This window comes from Microchirus variegatus (assembly GCF_963457635.1).
Source record: "Microchirus variegatus genome assembly, chromosome: 8".
Taxonomy (NCBI): Eukaryota; Metazoa; Chordata; class Actinopteri; order Pleuronectiformes; family Soleidae; genus Microchirus; species Microchirus variegatus.
The window spans coordinates 340364-360658 of NC_139809.1; the positions used below are offsets into that span (position 1 = coordinate 340364).

Genomic DNA, 20295 nt, shown 5'->3' on the forward strand with positions numbered 1-20295 from the left:
ACCACATTATCTTTAGAATCAGGACTTTGAAACGTTTGTTTGGAAGAAAGAATCATTTTAATAATAATAATACATTAGATAATGATAAAAAAACAACAACTTTATTCTCATAAAATGATGATTTTATTCTCCTAATAGTACAACTTTGTTATTGTAATATAAATAAAAATTGTACTGTAGGGGGAAATTATACTGTGATTATTATAGTTATTTAACTATTACACTGTGTTTATATGTGGTTATGTATATTCCATAACCCACTGTCACTGTTCTCATTCCCAGTATGGGTCAAGGGCTGGCTTGCCCCTGAGCAAGGCACTGCTCCTGTGCCTGGCTTGTGTGTGTTAACTACTACTGTGTAAAAATGAGGGGTTAAAGGTCAAATTCACTATTACTAATTGCTGTGTGCGTGCAAAAATAAGTCATTCTAATTTCATTTCCCAAAAGGTCAAACTCCTGTTCCTGCAAAAATCCTTAAATCTATCATATTGAAACTGATATTTACTTCAGTCAGGACATTCAAATATACTCTAAGTGCAGTAAAAAAAAAAAGGATATATTTTATGTAAACACAGCTCGACAATCCGCCCATTGTCTTTCTACAGTGCTATTAAGATTCACTATGGAAACACAACACAAACAATCACACACACAACAATCACCTCCTCTGCAAGTCAACAAGGGGAATAATTGTGTTACAACAAACGAAGCATTCTCATCATAACAAAAGGCAAAATAAAAAGGAAACGTCAAATTCCTTAATAACTACCATTAAAAAAAAAATTATCCATGGTTGATTCTGTTCACTTTATTTCAATACATGTTACTTATACAAAATAATCTGTACAATGGCTAAAATATGTCATATTTTTGCATAGAAGGAACAGAGGTGTAAAACAAAGAGCCAGGATGGAATGGCATAATAAAATCTCACTCACTGTCACATACGGCCTCCTAACAACATAGGTGAAATAAAAGGAGGGAACAGAGCCTCACATAAAAACCCTGTGCTACTCACTCTCTCCGTGCTGTAAAAAATAAGAGACAAAATTGTAGACGGTTCCCACTTTTCATTTTCCTTTTTGTAAAAAAATAAATAAATAAAAAGAAAAACCTCCTCTGGAACTCTTGGCTTCCATTAGAAAAAAAAAAAACACTCCTGCAGGTTTTCTTTAAAAAGAGCCATTTGAAGGCAGTGATGTCACTCTCTCTCTTTTAGGATACACTGAGGGATCTGTTGTGACAAAGCTTCACTCTGCTGTTCACACCAATTCATGTCTCACAACTCCAAAAGCTTCAGCATGAGATAATTGTTCAAACGTCGCCTACATGTAAGTTTTTTTAAGTGAAAAAAAAGAGAAAGAGAAACACACCTGAAGGCTCGAGTCATTAAATATGAAAGGCAATGAGTGTTCGGTGTCGTGGGGATTTTTGAGACACACTTTGCTTTATTTAAAAAATAGTTGATTTTTGAGAATAAAGATAAAGAAGTGCACCACCTAGTATAGATATTCAGAGTGCTTTCACATGTAGCAGAAAACTCCACAGGACAAGGTTGGCAGGTATCATCATAGTTGTTACCCAGCAAACACAACATCAAACACACCATTTTCTTGAGCATACATTTCCACTGCTCAGATACTCAGTTTCAGCATGTGGGAAGGATTATAAGAAGATTACAAAAATAATATGTCGAATGTGGCAAAAAGGAGAAGAAGAAGAAGAAGAAGCTCTTTCTATGTCTGTAAAACTCTTCACAGCAGACACAAACCAATTACTGCATGTGCATTCTTCCTTCACCATCCCTGTGGCTTACTGCGAGTGCTTCCGAGTATTAGAAATACTCCTTCCAAAGACAAAACATAAGGAAAAATGTGTCTTACTACAAGATGTGAAATGTAGTCAAAAAAAAAATATGGAAACCATACCGACAAAAACAGTTTTACATCAAATTTACACCGTCCTGTACTTTAAAACCTGTCAAACATGAAAAGATGGACGAGATATAGACGGAAAATATGTCTGTAAGTGAGGCGTTAAAATGAGAAAATGGCAAACACACGCTAGTCTATGTGAATATGACTAGACATGGCAGAGGTAAAGTAAGTTACGTCAATTGTAAAAAAAAAAAAATGTGCATATTTACACCCGGGGGCTGACATACAGCACCGATATACTGCGGTAACATTTGCTCTGTGCTGCACAGTCATTTTAATAGTACATGCTCTAGAAATACATAATGGGTCTTACACTGGCAGTTTTAAAAGACATACTGCAAATTATAGCAGCACATTCTAATTTAATTAAACTTGATCTTAATACAGAGAGGCACGCTGACAGGCGTGCAGTACATCTTTTGTGGGCTTCAGCCGATGATAAATGCCAAATTTTTCTATCTCTATCAATTCTGACTTAATTGCTTCAACCGCCTGTGGCAGTGTTAAGACAGAAAGGTGGTTTTGCACCTTGTAGAGGGACATCGTGAAGACTAATACTCTACAAAAAAAGAAGAAGAACGCTTAATATTCTCACAATGTGCAACAATGTGCCTCTGTCATGAATATAATAATAATAACAATAATGAAAAGAAAAAAAACACACATTCTATAACAAGGAAAACAACATCATAACATAATAAAAACAAACAGGGAAACGGTGACAACCAAAATACAAAAATAACATCATTAGACAGCTTCTGTTAAAGTGGCACGTCAGAACGTCAGAATGTCAGCTCAGTCGGGGTCAAAGGGTCAAAGGGTCAAAGGGTCACGAGTCTGGGTCTGCGAACCGTGACGTCAGGCTGAGAGACAGACGCCTGTTTGACACTTTTTCGAACTGATGCAAGATAAAGCAGCTCCACGAAAAAATATTTATCTTATGTTTTTTCCTCGAAAGCTCTTGCCTCAAAGCCTGATTTACCGATACATGAGCTCTATTCCTCTCTTAACCTCTCACAAGTGCAGAATTTACCCTCTGACGTGCACAGCTGTATTTCTACAGTGTCACTGCTGCTCAGCTACTGTGTGTATGTAGCGCCTTGTGTCTCACTGCAGCGAGTGAGGCGGTAAATAAGGGATGTGTGGGCCCTGTTTGCGGAGGAAGTCGTCCCAGGGGAGACGTGACTGCTCGTGCCTTCACTGTACATCAGCAGCAGTCGTGTTCTTCCCCCCGTGGACGCGACAAGAAGAGTCAAAGCATATGGGGGAAGGTGTTGACTCACAGTCAGCAGGGTCGCTGCGCATCACGGCCCAAATGTGTTGCTTCCTGATGCATGAAGCCCCATGAACCACCTGCTTGTTTTTAACCGTGTCTCAGATTTTAAAAAAAAAGAAAAAGAAAAGAAAAACTAAGACTGACCTCAGGTAAATAATCTGGGGGCAAACAGCACAGTTTGCAGCAAAGCACAATGTCTGAAGTGTTTGAATGTTTCCTTTAAAACAACAAAGTGATCAAAATGAGAATGCAGCCTCTGGTCCCAATGAGTTCACTTATTTATTGACAGCAGGAAAACAAATGACCACCATTGTAACGCTGCTGAGATTTTCCTCACACATCATGGTGTAGTTTTTTGGCAGTTTTGGCATTTCTGACATGGCAGGACACCAGATTCTAGACATTTTGATTTGGCAACTCCAAGGCAGTTTTTTTTTCGTTACACCTACTGAAAATGGTCATCAAAGCCGTTTCCCCTCTTGGAGACACAAAACAACCAAAGAAATGTCCTCTCAGCTGGGCACTAATGCAGAAAAAGAGGATTCATTAACTCCATCACGCATCCTGGGAGTATAGGTCACTTTATGCAGGTTAAAAAATTAAAAAATGTTTTTGGTGTTGTTGAGTCAAAGTTATGATTCCTAGTAGTGATATAAAGTAGCAATAATTGTGCAGAAGTCACAAAATACAAATTCCAATTTTAAACATTTTGAGTTATTTTTTGCTCAGGTGTGCTTATATAGTTTGTTTAAAAAAAATTGCCCATAGGTTGTGCTGGAAAAAAAGGATATAAGACACTCTATATTGCACATATTCTTATACCCTCTAATGGAAAAACACAGCCAAAATACTCCACTGTGTTCTTAGGATTAATGTCTAGGAATCTCAGCTCATTTCTTTTACAAATGCAAAGTCAGCAGATTTTGTAAGTTGGTGAAGACGGAGCAGATTTTAGCCACAGCCATATCAACAGAAAAATGGCAGCGTGTGGATGAGATTGATGCTGTTGCACCGGCTGCTATAACCGACGTAACACAAATAGCATCTTGTATACATGATCTTTCAGATCCCTTTACAAGGCTGTTACGGTTATTTGTTTTGCAGCTCCCTGACGTCCCCGCGGTTTAGTTTTGCATCTGTTAAGACCGAGCCGTTCACTTTATCACCGTTATTAGTCCATAGAGTTTCGTCATTTTCATGATTCCAGGCAGAGAGCGGCGCCAAATAACTTCAACCTGACTCGAGGTTTAATCAGTCAAAGTAGTGGGAAACACCTGTGCAGGCCCATAAAGGGCTTTAAAAAAACCCCCAACAAAATCAAATTTCTTCATGGATGTGAAATATGTGAGGTGTTTGCTAACACCTGCCACTGCATCTGTGTGGACTGAAAATGACACAGTCGTGTTGTGCAGAGATAAGTCAAGGTTAATTAAACACGGAAATCATAAAGAAAACGGCTGATGTGAACATAAATGTCGTCATGATGCACGATGAATGAATCCAGGCAATGCGGCCTTTGCATGTTCGTACAGGTGTTCCAGAAAAAAATAAACAAAGTTAGAGTTAGCTGGACGAGAAAACAAAGGACAGAAACATTATTGCTGAAAATGAGCAGAGTTTATATATCGCCTCTGTAGTTCAACTTCAACCTGCTGTTTTTGATGTAGCTGTGCACACGCACACACACACTTACACGGTGTTATCACAGGTAATTACTTATCTCAAGTGTTTGCCACACATCTGATCATCTCACTCTGAATGCGGTCGGCGACGTCTTTTTTTACTTTGAAGCGAACACAATCAAACAAAACGATTACCCTTCAACAACGACGACACAGTCGTCCACACCTCTCCTTGTCTCATAACACGGACATTTTGAAGCGCGCAGCAAACAGCGAAGGACATTTTCTCTGCTAGAGGCCACAGTAATTTACAGTGTTTCCAGTTTCACGGAGGAGGGCTGATGCACAGACCTCCTGCAGAGAAGTGGTGGTAAAGAGACTTAAACAGACATATAACTACAGGGCCTGTTGCGATACCTATCTGTCTCAGCTTTGATCGGCCCACGCTCCCTCCCACCAGCACCCCCTCTGTTGGCAGCAGGAAAATAAGGAGGATTGCAAATAATTGGGAGAAATCGAAAATCTTGCGCGATGAGCAGGAATGTCAGCAGAGACACTGTGTGAACGTGTGAGGCAAAGAAATGGGACAGAAGAGAAAAGTGGGGGGGGGGGGGGGGGGGGCTGACAGCTGGAGGGGAAAGAATGAGGAGGGCAGTGCAGATGTACGAGATCACAAGAACAGAGAAGAGAAATGCTGCGGCCGCCTCCACTTGCACAGTTGATGGCGGCAGCTCGACAAGCTCAGTTTTTGCCCCTTGTGCCTTGGCTTCTATAGGATTTATATGTCCTATTTTGTTGTCACAGCGAAGACAGTGTGATAAAACACACACTCACAAAGCTGCACACATACGGACATTTTGATCTGGATTCTAAAAATGGAAACTTCATCACCTACTAGACCTCTTCACTTGACAGTTCTGGTGGAGCGCCAATAAATGGCAATTTTACACAATTTGTATTGTCTCACAGGGAATGGGAACACTGCTGCTCTGTGTGTGTGTGTGTGTGTGTGTGTGTGTGTGTGTGTGTGTGTGTCCTGGCTACGTTTACAGTTTATTATTCAGAGGATATTGCAGCATTTTCTATGAACATAATTCCACTCATGATTCCTCATGCTCTCTTTAACCAAATCTCTTCAGCTAAATGAATGAAAATATGAAACATGGATTACATTAGACACCACACGAACATGTCGGTGCCCTCTCTGCAGCAATGCCACCTCAAATAACAACCCCACACACACACATACGCTCATCTGTTCAACACTTACATCCCACAGGAGCGCTGAAGACTCACTTACAAGAAAAACTAAATAATAATTTGACAAAAAATGTCGACATTTCAATGACAAAGGTAAATCTGTGAAGTAGAAAACTAGCATGCCATGTTGGAACTTTTTTTTTTTTCATTTACAAATGAAAAGAGGGAGGAACAAAACATCTCCATAGTTGGTGGAGGGTGTGATCAGTTTCATATGCTTTGCCTAAGGAGTGAGGGCTTTAGTTAAGTCTTCATTGTCTTAAGGTCAGTTGTTCCTTCCAGCAAACTGTTAGTTCAAGCTGAAAAAAAACACACCAAAAAAAGACAAAAAGGTTCTCAAGAGGAGTGAAAAAGCAATGGGATTCTCTTTGTTGCCAAAAGTAGACGTCCCTTGTTGTCCAGTTGTGTTGTTACTCTTTGGCAAAATGAATGGTGAGAGGAAAGAGCAGGGAAGAGAAGGACACAGCTGGAATCTGTACAGAAGGTCTAAGATGTGACTCAGGGGCCAATGGATGCTCACAAGTGGGTGAATAGGCAAGCAGGGGGTTTCAATCAGAGTCTTATCCCATCAGGCAGTGGGGCTCCTCTCCGCTGAGTGCCCTTCCCATGGCTAAGCGTCGTACTTCTTCCCTGTTCTGTGGATGTGGTGGAACAGTGTCATGGAGAAGGCCATGCCCAGGAGCTGTGGAGGAGAGAGAGGGAGTGAGTGAATTTGTATGTATTATATGTTTTTGTTTGTGACGTACAGTATGTGTGTGTGTGTGTGTGTGTGTGTGTGTGTGTGTGTGTGTCTCCATGTGATCTTTTTGATGTCAAAGCCTTGAGCTAGTTTGTGTTTTGATGCATGATAATTCCTGCAGTGGAGCACGAGCATAATTTTCCGTTCCCTCTTTTTTCCTCAGATGGCCTTGAGACGAGAGCTCGGGAATCTTTGTGATGGAAAGTGTGTTTGTTGTGTGCAAGCATTAAGTCAATGAAGCAAGCTGAGATGCCATTGAATCAAAGTTGCCAGGCATCTCTTTGAAGTTTCATTCCATTACCGCTGATACATCAAACGCAGCCACGATGCTGATCCAAAAACCATTATCTGTTAACGTCTGGATCGTGTAGGAAATTGCACGGTAATAAAAAAGCTATTCTTCTAGTGAACTTCCTGAAAACAGGCTCCACTCAGGACTCCTGTGGAATGTGATTAGCTTTGCTTTACTTTCACCTTGAACCTAATTTATTCTGCTTCTGGAAGGAAAAAAAACCCACCTTAAGCTGCTGTCAATCAAAACATGAAGTGCTTTATTTTGTAATCATCCAGCTAAGAGGGAATGAGGAACAACAATAATAATAAAAAGGAACTGTTTCAAAACCAAAAACAATTATTAACCTGAGGTGCATCTGTGCTGCTTTGACACTCCTTCATCCAGTTTGACTGAAATGGTTTGACAGTCGCTCCTGCAGGACTCTTTAAAGCTCAATCATCCTCACCTGTGTCAGATGATATGCTGAGATTTCTAAACCCTCGGTTGAGGAAGGCATACATGCATAGGCTTTTACCAAAATGTCATATTTTCAGCACAACTAAATCATTTATACATCTAAACCCAAGGTTTTTTTTTTTTTATAAGCCAGTTCATCTGTGCGTCTGGAGTTTGTGTAATATTGCAGACTTGTGTGTGTGTGTGTGGCTTTTCATGATGTCATGATCCTCACTGTGTCTATTAGTCTGCTAATCTGACAGCTCAGGGTCTGTTTCTGAACCTGTCATCGCCACCTGGATGTCTCTCTGTGTATGTACACACACACACACACGAGAGCGAGAGAGAGAGAGAGAGAGATCATTAAAACTAAGCTGAAGTCGCAGTTTTCAAGACTGTTTTGGTCTTTATTCAGGGCTGACATTCGTCAGTCAGTATGTTTCCATGCACCGTTAAGTTGAGCTATGGTTGCTGATGGAGCATAAAATCGGTCTCTTCGTCATTGTACCAGTCAGGATTTCACCATGTTTTTGACTCTGTTATTTTCTTCTTCTGAGTAATGTGTTTTTTCCGTTATCTCTGGACTTAAGCCAGAGGTGGGAACTGAGGTGCAGCTACCAGGTGAGGTTGAGTTGAGTTCAACGCCGGTTGTGTTAGTCCAGGGGTCTGCAACCTGCAGCTCTCCAGCCCCTCTAGTGGCTCCCAGCAGCTTTGCAAACAACCAAAAAACATCCATCCATCTTCTACTGCTTTATCCTCCACACGAGGGTCATGGAGGGGGCGCAGTGTCAATCTCAGCTGTAAGACCTCTTATTTAAAGATCAATGCGATAAATGACAGTGTTTTAATATTTGGTAACTAAATTACACACATCACATCCTATGTCCATGTCAAATGTGATATTGAAAACCTCCCCAAACCTGAACAAAAGTTGTTTTTGTTCTATGGAAAGTCATTCCGACTCTTGCCTTTGCAGCAAGAAGACCCGGGTTCAAAGCCCCGGTTGGAACAAGGGTCTTTCTGTGTGGAGTTTGCTTGTTCTCCCCAACATGCAATATGGGGATTAGGTAAATTGGACGCTCTAAACTGACCGTCGGGGTGAGAGTGAGAGCGAATGTTGTTTGTCTCTATGTCCCTAACATGTCATAGAGTATATCCAAATATAGTTTTACTTATTTCAAAGTGCATTATAATTTATTGCATTCATTTTCCACAAACGATGAAAGGACTCAAATAGGTCTACATAGTTCTGCATTTTATTTCACTTCACTTTTTTCTCCTGTAATTGCAAAAACAGCAATTTAAAAATAAATGGATTTTTTTTTTTTTTTCAGTTCTTAAATTTCAGAAATGCAACAAATTATAGTTACCTTCGCCAAAGAGGTTATGTTTTTGCCAGAGTTTGTTTCTTTGTTAGTCTGTCAGTTAGCAACATAACTCGAAAAGTCACGGACGGATTTGGATGAAATTTTCAGGACTCGGCCTGAGCTGCCTTGGCGGAGCTCTGTGCTCTCCGAGTGCTTTTCTAGTTGTTTTATACACACATGTATACATATATCTATATATACAACTTGATATACAAGATGGTGTCATTTTGATTTTATGGGTCAAATATGTTTTGCAGCTCCACTCTGCTCTGGTTTTAGTTGGACAAACACATTTTCTTTTCTGATTTCATGCAAATGTGTGTTTGTTTAAACATCAAAATGATCAGAAAAGGATCAGACAGGAAGAAGAGTCAGCATTTTAAATGAAAAGCATAGGAAGAGCCTAAAAAAAAATCAGAAGTTAGTCAAGATCCTGCACAACACTTACTTCCCCTTAGTGTGGCTGTGAATTTTAACTAACACCCAATCATCTTCCCCCAAGGACATAAAAATGTGCAGGGTCTTAAAAACCTCAAGAGATTTATGGAGAGGTCACCTCATTGTGAATAAACCGTGGGGTTCACTGATTGGCAAACTGACGACTTGTCATGTTCGTCACAGACAGTCTAAGGCAAATAAACCAAGAGGGAATGGTGAAAGCATGAAACGTCGATACGCAGACGTGTTGTGCGGCGGATGAGACAGAGTGTGAACGGAAATATTTACAAGTGGCTGGAATTTAAGTGTTTGAACTTCAGGTTTTATGAACATCAGGCAGAAGTTACTATGACAGTAGATCTGTCGGATAGATTTTGCGCACTTTGTACCACAGGAGGTGGCTGGATGAATTATAAGCATGGGATAGTGAGGTGTCGACATAAATGTTTGGTAGGTGCTTACGTTTAATTACTCACTGGTGATGCAGCGCAGCACATGTTGGTGGAGATCATGGAGCGATTACTATTAAAGGTTTTTAGACTGAGTGTGAAAAGGATTTTAGACAAAGCATAAGTGGATCATTTTAATTTGTGCCTTTGCATTTCACACACACATAAACATTAAACCAATTCTATTAGTGTAACAAAAAACATTTTACTCAGAGAAATATTTCTGAGTTTACATTTTCAAGTTAAAAAACGAGAATCTTGAATCAGACTGTTGTCGATTCTGAGGCCCTGAATGACTGGAAACGACTGGACTGTACCACTCTCATGAAATATTCACTAAGTTTCCCTTTCACGATCATGCTGATAATGTGAATTCACCACAATCGACTTATTGTGAGTGTTTTTCCATTTTCAATTCCAATAATGCTCATATTACATAATCATAATATAATAATATAATAATGCACATCTTGTTAGTTACCTACAGCAAACATATGTGGATGTTTACAGTCTCTCTGGAGACTACAAACACAGTCTAACAGCAACATTTAGTTCAAACCCAAAGAGAAGAAAAATTGCATTTTGTGTTTTTCACTCTGAAGACACTTGTACGTCTCAAAACTGCAAAAAAAAAGGGATGAAGTGAGACACTAAATCTATGAAGAGAGGTTAATGTAAAGCAAAGTTTAGGACAAAAAGAGAAACAATAACAACCAGAGGAATATCTGACACAACAAAGACTTTGATCTGTGAATCAATACCGGCTCCTCCATATTCAGTATCTCTGCTCCCTCTCTTCTAATGGCTCCTTGTACATGACTATCGTCAGCTTGGAACAAAGCCAGGTGACTTTGATTCTCCCAGACGGGATCATAGTTCAGGAGACAGTGACTTAAATATTTCAAGATGTGTGGGTTCCCTGAACGCCCACTAAGCACCGGCCTCATAAGTTTCTCAGCAGACAATGGTGGCACAGAGGCCACTGGATGCACGTAAATTAACTGTATGTTGCCAGACACAAACAACAAAATGCACTCAGACTCAACACAAAGGAAGCACACACAAAAAATACAAAAGGGAAGATAAGTGTGAGAAAGCTGGAGGAAGAAAGAGAAAACATCCTACCTGCACGACCAAGATGACCATGCCTATAGTTCCCAGCATGTGCTTGTTTTCATCCAGCCATTCTTCCACCTTCTCAAAGCAACCCTGGAAATGAGGAGAATAGTTTTCTTTTTTAGTAAACCGATGCTGCTAAAAAAATGTGCATTTTTCTGTGCGGTTGAGGAGTCATATCACTTATACTGTCAACAGTTTCAGTTCACATGTTTTCCCAGTAGAAAAATGCATTTATTTTACATGTGAGATACACTTTGCATGAATGAATTTCCAGGTGAGGTATTAAGGAAGTGAATTACCCATGAGCGATGACTTTTATATGCAGACCATATAGACGCAGATGTGAGCACTTTCCCTTAAATGTATTCCCACCAGGGTTCATTCAGAGGTCGCCCACTGGCAGAGAGGTGGTGTGCGGGGTTTTAATGGCGGGTTTCAGCTGCAAAGCGGTGCCTCCTCTAATGTGTAGGTGCTAAAGCAACTTTTACATTTCAACTCCGTTGCTTAGTGTGTAGCAGTCTCCTCTGGGCAGGATTACACACAAGCTCCTTGTGTTGCGTCTTCCCTGTGGGGCACTTCACTAATGGTCTATTCTCATTTTCAAACTCATTATATTACAGCTTTTAATCCTGTACTTTGGACTTGCTAACAAACCACATGCCGGACCAACAGCAGAGTAAGCTTGTAATTGGGGGATACTGGCGAATATTGTAATGCACAGCAAGGGCTTTGAAAAAAAAAAAAAAAAAGACAGAGTAGCTTTAAACTTTCCGTCTTATTCCAAAATGATATCCAACTACAGATGGGGATGTGTGAAAAGCAGCTTCTCCACAGATGAACTAAAGCCTTAAGCGCTATGTTCTACTGTGATACCAGCTTGGAGAAACATAATTAGCATAATTAGCATTTCAACACATATTATAGGATTTCCAAATGTGACATGAAAGAGGAAGATAATGGACTTGGAAGAAAATTCCCACATCTTTACAGCCATGAAAGCCTTATAATACAAAGGGTTCCTGTGCTATATGATCATGACATCAAGACTGAGTATGATGTAAAGTATCTCCAAATGGCCTGGTCATTTTTGGAATGTGCGTTTCATATTTCTTTGTAGTTGTTTGTGTGGCCATTTTGTTTCTCCTTGCATTAGCTTTGCGTCCCTCTCCCTCTCTGGGCTCTTGGTAATCTGGGAGAGGCTCAGAGTAGAACTGCTGCTCCTCCGCATTGAGAAAAGTCAGATGAGGTGGCTCGGGCACCTGGTTAGGATGCCTCCTGGAGGCCTCCCTGGTGAGGTGTTCCAGGCACATCCCACTGTGAGGAGGCCCTGGGGAAGACCCAGGACTCGCTGCAGAGACTCTGTCTCTCGGTTGGCCAGGGAACTCCTTTGGATTCCCCCGGAAGAGCTGGACGGACAGAGTGGCTGAGGAGAGGGAAGTCTGGGCTTCTCTGCTCAAGCTGCTACCCCCGGGACCCGACCTCGGATAAGCGATGGAAGAAAGATGGATGGATGGGTAGTTGTCCTTGTAGGGGTTTTTCATACTTGTGATTATTCTCTGCATCTCCCTGTAGTGGTTTTGAGTTTCCTTACAGTCAGCTTGTGTGTGTGTGTGTGTGCAGTCGTTCTGTTTCTACTCTGTTGGCGAATGTTCTTTCTCTTTTAAGTTGTTTAACTTAACAGAAAGAGAAGCTTTGTGTCCTGGAATGTGTGACCAATTCAACAAACATTCCGTGGTTGTGTACTGTACATACGACAATAACAACAACAACAAACCAATAAAGACAGGTATGTATTTGAATTATATTGAAGGTGAACTCACCCTGTTCCAGAACATGTTGGTGGAGTTGCGTCCACAGTTCTGGTAATGTTCCTGACAGCAGCGGTCAGGAACTACTTTTTCCTTCAGGGCCTCATGCCAGTCGGTGTATGCTATCACACCACAGCACTTCCACTGTGACACAAGAGTTAATGCTTTAGTATAATACATATTACAATTAGGCAATATATGTACTTTTAACAATTTACAATAACAATAACTAATATGTGACACAATTCATGATTTGAGGTGCTTCCTACCTCCGCCTGGATGATGTTCCAGGCATTTCTCAGGCCTATGTTGTTGTCTGAGTTGTAGAGAGCGAGCCCATCTTTCAGATCCTGCTTGGCATTCTCACTCACCTGGAGATGAGACAGAAAACAGCAACAGAGCCACGGTTTAGGAAGGTAAATTATGGTGTCTACACTGAGAGAAGACATCTGAAGCTTGAGAACATCGAAGGGTGCATTAACATTATTTTGATTTTGATCTTTTCAAAGCACCAGCGTCTTCTTTATACATATATACAGACGGAAATTGTGAAAGACTTTATCATTATACTGAGGTTCAATGAAAGTGTACAAGATGCAACACAGATAGATAGATAGATAGATAGATAGATAGATAGAAAATACTACTGTCCTCCTTTTTCAGTTGACATTGAAAGTGTTCTGGGTCGGGAGCTCCAGCCCGAAAATTGTGCAAGATGTAGGTCTCTACGATTTGGGTGAAACATGGAATTGTGATTTTTCTAACACAAATTGTGATTAAATTAGTGATAAAACAATTTAAACCAAGCTTCTGGACAACATCTACTGTGTTGCATAACTAAAAGAGGATGGAGCATGACCACATGAGATACCATCAAATATATTAACTCCCATGCTCTAATGCAAGTGTGATAGAATGTAGAGCAATTTTTAGATTAGTATTAAACATAGAACAAATAAATAGGACAATATGACTGCAGTCTTTGTGTTTAGCTAATTGCGGTTTAAAATTGTGGTAACACGTAGGGATAGACTTTTTAAGGGTTGTGTTTATGATCGATTGCTTGTCTATTTTGTGCATTGACCTGAAGAATCACAATAAAGTTAAACTGTGGCTCAAGCAGCAGCAGAAATGTGAACATTAAAGGTGCATTATGTAATACATCTAAAGCAACTGGCCATAAAATCCTCCTAATATGTCACATTATGACTCAGGAATAATGTTCATATAACAAACTGAACTCACCAACAACAACAGTACAGACATATTTGCAATATTTGCATTAAAACAATTTTTTGTGGACTACAAATCATGTTTATATTTTGAAATCATGTTTTGGCATGTGGCGCCACCTACCGCCTTCTACCAATCATTGCAGTCAGTAGAGTCTCAGCTGCTGAGCAACTACGGGTTGCCAGTTACGTCAAAAAACGAAACCTAAAAGACATCTGTGTTTTGAATTTGAATGTAGTAACAGTTTTTGGCCACATTCTTACATATGGCACCTTTAACTTCTCTCAAGTCATTGTCCATACAGTACTTTATTCTGTGTTTCATGCTACATTTAATTTGTGTTTTAATCTGAAATGTATAACTGCAGCTGTGTTTATTTGTACCTATTCACTGTATTATCCACTGCCTTTGTATAATTGTATTTATTGTATTCATAATATTTTATTCTATTCAAAAGCCTGACCAGGGACAAAGACTGCAAATTAAAGCTAGATGTCTTATATGCATCACATTTTCCCATTTTCTGTGTTGTATGTATCGTCCCTGTTAAATGAACATTTAAATAAATAATAATAAAGAGTGCACAAGTGTAAACTGAAAAAAAGAACACTGGAAAACAACAGTAACGACACAGGTCACAAAGCAACCTTTTCACTTGTCATCCCAAATTGCGTTACCTCTTCTACAGCGACATGGACGACGCCATGATAAGTGCACATCTGACACATGTCTCGTGTTATTGCTTTGCCAAACACACACACAGACAAAAGCTTCAACACGCCCTTTAACAGAGGTCGCAAATCACTTTCCTCCTGACTAAATCCCCAAAATGTCCGCACTGTTGTGTTTTGTCCAGTGAAGATTAATATATCACTTGAAGTGCTGAGCTATAAAGTCAGAGCTTTAGATCTTTTGCGGTCGCCTGTGGAGATGTGTAATTTGCCAGTGCAGTTTGAGGGATGCTTTAGTTATGATGGGTAATTACGACTGGAGAAAAAATGACATGCACTGTCAGAACCAGCCTATATAACATCACAGGACATACATCTTATATTACAACAAATGGAACATACATGCTTCTATAGTTAAGGATGAAGGGCTCAAATTGTGCCCCGGAATAAAACAAATCTACAGCCAGTAAGAGAAGCATCGTCCTGTCTGTGACTGCCTGACAAAACAACATCTCTCCTCTTCTTTTTCTCAGGGTAAAAGGAATGAAGTAAAGAAAGAAAGACATTGTTCTGCCTGTGAGTCCCACAGTTAATGAAATAACAGAAGCAGAAACATAACTATAGGGAAGAAGGGAAACCACTATTAGCACTGTTTTATGCAACTTGATGAAGTACATTTTACGTATATATAAAAGACATAGCAAAGCATTGTTTGACGGTGAGGAAAACCGCATTAGAATTTTAATTGTGGCTTAAAAGCCATTTATTGGTGGGAACAAAACAGTCTCACCCCTTGTTTTCTAAGCTGCAAGGCAATCTATTTGCAGAATTACACAGAAAAGTCAAACTGAGTAATTAAAGTTTCCTTGGCAATTAAGTCTTTTATTAATCAGGCAAAACCGATTTGGAGCATCCTCTAAAATCTTTGAAAATGAGATCAGTATAATTTCTTTTTCCTCACACTAACTTTGCTGATGCAGGGAAGCAGATCTGTGCGTTGCACCTCGGGCTGCGGGACCCACCATATCAGTGCTCGTGCAGGAAAATGAGACAAAGCAGCATCATCAATCTCTGCCTCGTACGTTGTTTTTATCTTCTACCCTCTCCTCTCCATCTCCATGTGATGCTGCTCGCTCATTACTGACTCCTCGCTCCGGAGAAGTCAGTAATGACTGGAGCACAGTCACTAGAGAACAGGGGTCTTCCTCCTACAATAAAAACTGTCTCCTCCATCTCCAATAAGCCTCTGCATGTCGTGCATTTCATGTGTGGAAGTCTTTGTTACAGCCTGAATTGAAACTTAATGATCGAGTTTTTACTGCTAACAAGAGGCAGACAAACGACTTCAAAATAAACAGGGACTTGATCTTGCAACACTCTGACCCAGTTTTTTGTTGCTAAAGGAGCAGATTCAAACACAGCCTTTGTTGCATTAGCCTATATTTACTAATAAGGAAAACAAGCTTCTTGACTTGAACCTCACATTGCATTGCTGGTAGTGGAAATTGTAGAAATAAAACGCCTATACTATGCCATACTGCGGCAGCACCTTGCCCCTGTTTTCTCTGTTTCCACTGTGGCATTGGTGCAATATTTCATGAGGGGGAGCATTGACAAAGCCCTCAGACATAGCTCACACTTGCTGTTACATAAATAAGCCAGCGGTTTCCTCTGGGCTGACCAAGTCCACGTTCAGCAATTCAGGAAAGCACATTCATCACAGAAAAGCTAAAGGGTTTGAGCTCAAAAAGGGAGAAAAACGCTGAAGGGAGTACAGCGAGATAGTGTGTGCTGTACATGTGGAAAACGTGGAGGACAAAGTGGGCTATTTATCCAAACTGTGGGCACAGTGATTCTGACAGTAGCAGAGAATAGAGTGAACTGTCTGATCACTTCGATCATTAACAATACACCGCCTGGCCACAGAAAGTTCTCTTTGTGCCAACTGTACAAGCCTGTGCGGTCGGTGTTGTGATGTTGGGTTGCTTCATGTTGGTCATGTCTAAGTTCAGGAATATCCATCCATCCATTCATCTTCTACCACTTTATCCTCCACATGAGGGTCATGGGGGTTGCTGTGCCAATGCCTGACATAGGGCGATAGGCGGGGTACACCCTGGACATTTTGCCAGTCCATCACAGGGCCACATACATAGACCAACAAACACCCACACTCACACACCTATGGTCAATTTAGAGCAGGGGTCTCAAACTCAAATGACCTGGGGGCCAATGTGCATATATTGTGGTCAAGAGGGAACAAAAAGTGGGGAAAAAAACATCTGTTCACAATACTGCATCATGATATCACACGTATACTTAATAATACTATTTATGATGCAAAATTAATGTGTTAATATCAAAAACAGACATTTATTTTAAATTACACAAATAATAGTGTGGACAACTGTAATTAAAATTTGTACCAAGAGCTGTTTCGGCCACTGCCATTCGTGGCTCGGGCCCTAACAAGTGTATTTATATATGTAATTGAATGTTGTATATGATACATTTAATAATGGGATAATAATGACCAAATGTCTTATTATTACTGTTATAAAAACATTGCTAGCAAACATATATTATATTATATCAGTATGTATAGCTACATACTGTGTTTAAAAGACAGTGAGGTCGTGGGCCATGTTTTCATTATCACATGATATTAAGTGGGGGGCCGCATGTAATCGATTGGGGGGCCGCCAGTTTGAGACCCCTGATTTAGAGTGTCCAATTTACCCAATCCCCATATTACATGTTGTTTTTGGACTGTGATAACCGGATAACCTGGTGAAAACCCACACACACGGGGAGAACAACATGCAAACTCGATGCAGAAAGACCCTTGTTTTCAGTATGTGCCCAAAAAAAACAGGTCAACAAGCTAAATATATTGAAGGACCAGGTTTTTTTTCAGGCATGGACAACAACGCCAGGATTTATAAGGCTCAAACTGAGATAGAATGGATTGGGGAGCATAATTTTCATACATGGATTGGCCATCACAGTCCAGAATAAATGTTACATAAGCAAAGTCACGGTGAAAGCACAGTGTCATCAAAGCTAAAGTTAGTCCAACACCTTTACTTAAAATACAAAACAAGCAGGCAATACTGGGAAACAGTGGTGTGGTATAAGAATAGTGAAACATCACAGCTATTTTTAGTCAGATTTCAGTTTTTTTATACTCCCACTTTTCAGATTTACTAAGGAAATCTACTCGGGGGATATTTCTGTATTCACTTCGCTTGGATCAGTGTGATGTGATAATAAAAATTCCCATCGCAAGGACACGTTGCTGTCAGAATTTGGCCCAGGATCTGTTGACATGGAAACACCTTGGAGACCAGGATCGCTGGGGCCTGTCACTGTGAAGGCACTGAGAGACTCTGCTTACTCATTTCAAGGAAGCATAACCACAGCTGAGCGAAGCTGACAGCCTCCGTTTCCAAATGTGTGACAGAGACAGAGCTGATCTTTTTTTGTCTGTGTTTTGTGTGTGCGTGTGTGTGTGTGTGTGTTCCAGTTTTCTTGTTAAGTCAGCAAAGTCACAGCTGTGACTAATTCTGTCAAGGAAAATCATATTCTCACAGTAACAGAAAAAAGAAAAAAACAACATTGCTGCCTCTTTTTAAATCAACACTCGAGATTCACATTTACCAAAAGGCTTTTATTTTATCGTGTATTTTATTGTTTTGAGCCATTACTACAACTTATAACCTTGAAGTTAATGTATGCTGTATAATTTTTATTGGCTGTCTGATTTTAACTGTTGCATTATATTACTTTCTTTGATTTTAAAATTATTTCACTGGTTGTCTCTAATGTTGTGTTTGTCTCGTTTTTATCTGCCCTGCTTTGCGAAGTGCTTCGTAATGGCTGTTTTGAAAGGTGTAATAAAAATAAAAAAGTTATTATTATTACAGACGGCCGTTTGGGGAATGCTGTGAAGGATTTCGAATCACTAATTTAACCAGAAAAAATTGCTTATTTACAGTGGGTGGTCTGATGATTTTGTAGAAGAGCAATTTGTGCACTGGGTGCAAGTTATTTTCACTTTTACTTTTACCCAAAATGCAGTTTGAACAAATAGAATCTCCAAACAATTCAAATAGATTGTCTGTGCCTTGCAGCTTAGAAAACAAGGGGTGAGACTGTTTTGTTCCCACCAATAAATGGCTTTTAAGCCACAATTAAAATTCTAATGCGGTTTTCCTCACCGTCAAACAATGCTTTGGTATGTCTTTTATATATACATAAAATGTACTTCATCAAGTCTTCATCAGGTCTTCTGGCAGACAACCTGCCAGAAGACCTGGCAACCAACCTCCACCATTCCCTGTCCCACTTGGAAAACAAAGAGTCCTACATCAGGATACTCTTTGTAGACTACAGCTCCGCCTTCAACACGGTCATCCCCTACAAACTCACCCACAAGCTGTCCACACTTGGTATCCACCCCACCCTCTGCGACTGGCTCCTTGACTTTCTGACTGGCAGACCCCAGACTGTCAGGATCGGCAATAGGACATCAGCCAGCATCATAACAAACATTGGCACTCCACAAGGATGTGTCCTCAGCCCCATCCTCTACACCCTGTTCACACATGACTGTGTCGCCTCCCACAAAGACAACACCATCCTGAAGTTTGCTGACGACACTGCAGTGATAGGATGCATCACTGCGGCGGACGAAGCGGCCTACAGGATGGAGGTGGCCAGTCTGGTTTCTTGGTGCGAGGACAACAACCTCACCCTAAACACAGACAAGACGAAGGAGATGATAGTGGACATGAGGAAGGAGAAGAGACCTCACCAACCACTGTTTATCCGGGATCTTGAAGTGGAGTGGGTGAGCAGCTTTAAGTACCTCGGGGTCCACATCACTGAGGACTTCACGTGGACCACCAACACAACACAGCTGGTCAAGAAAGCACAGCAACGGCTGTATTTTCTGAGGAGGCTGAGGAAGTTTGGCATGTCGACAAAGATCCTCAGCAACTTCTACAGCTGTGTCGTGGAGAGAAGTCTGACCAACTGCATCACCGCGTGGTACGGCAGCACTACGGCCATGGACCGCAAACGCCTGCAGAGAGTGGTAAAGACAGCTGAGAGGATCACCAGGTCTCCACTGCCCTCTCTGCACAGCATCTACCACCACAGAGTCCACAGGAGAGCTGCCACCATCATAAAGGACAGCACCCACCCACAACATGGACTGTTTACACTCCTGCCCTCAAGACGGAGGTACAGGAGTGCCAAATGCAGGACAACCCGTCTAAAGAACTCGTTCTAACCCACTGCCATCACGACTACAATTGTCACTTTAAACCTGACACATGTCACTTTAAATCTGTTGCACAACATCTTGCACAACCAGTGTGCACTTTATGTACAGTTCTTCTTACTCATGCACATGTTTATACTTATTTCATGCATATATATATTATTTTAGTTTTTTGGTAATATTTATTTACTATTTTTTTCTTATGTATATTATACTTTTTAAAACATTTATTTCTACTTTATGCTGGTATTTTTGAGTGGACAGCAAAGTAAGAATTTCATTGTACAAGGAAACGTGTTTCTTTACTGTGCATATGACAATAAACACATTGAATCTTGAATCTTTGAATCTCTTGAATC

At 40.5% G+C, this 20295-nt stretch overlaps 1 protein-coding gene across 2 annotated transcripts in view; it reads right to left on the bottom strand.

Moving 5' to 3' along the window:
- Positions 1-2977: 2977 nt before the first annotated feature.
- Positions 2978-20295, bottom strand: part of tspan9a (tetraspanin 9a) — a 70816-nt gene continuing 53498 nt past the window's right edge. The window contains exons 4-7 of one of the 2 annotated variants that reach the window (XM_083893292.1): positions 13015-13116; positions 12758-12889; positions 10944-11027; positions 2978-6777 (exon numbers count right to left, since the gene is read on the bottom strand). In XM_083893292.1, coding sequence (XP_083749418.1) covers positions 6706-6777; positions 10944-11027; positions 12758-12889; positions 13015-13116 — 390 coding nt within the window. In that variant the 3' untranslated portion in view covers positions 2978-6705. Of the gene's footprint in view, positions 6778-10325; positions 10440-10943; positions 11028-12757; positions 12890-13014; positions 13117-20295 lie in introns of those variants that run through there. The other variant, XM_083893293.1, reaches the window with a different exon arrangement.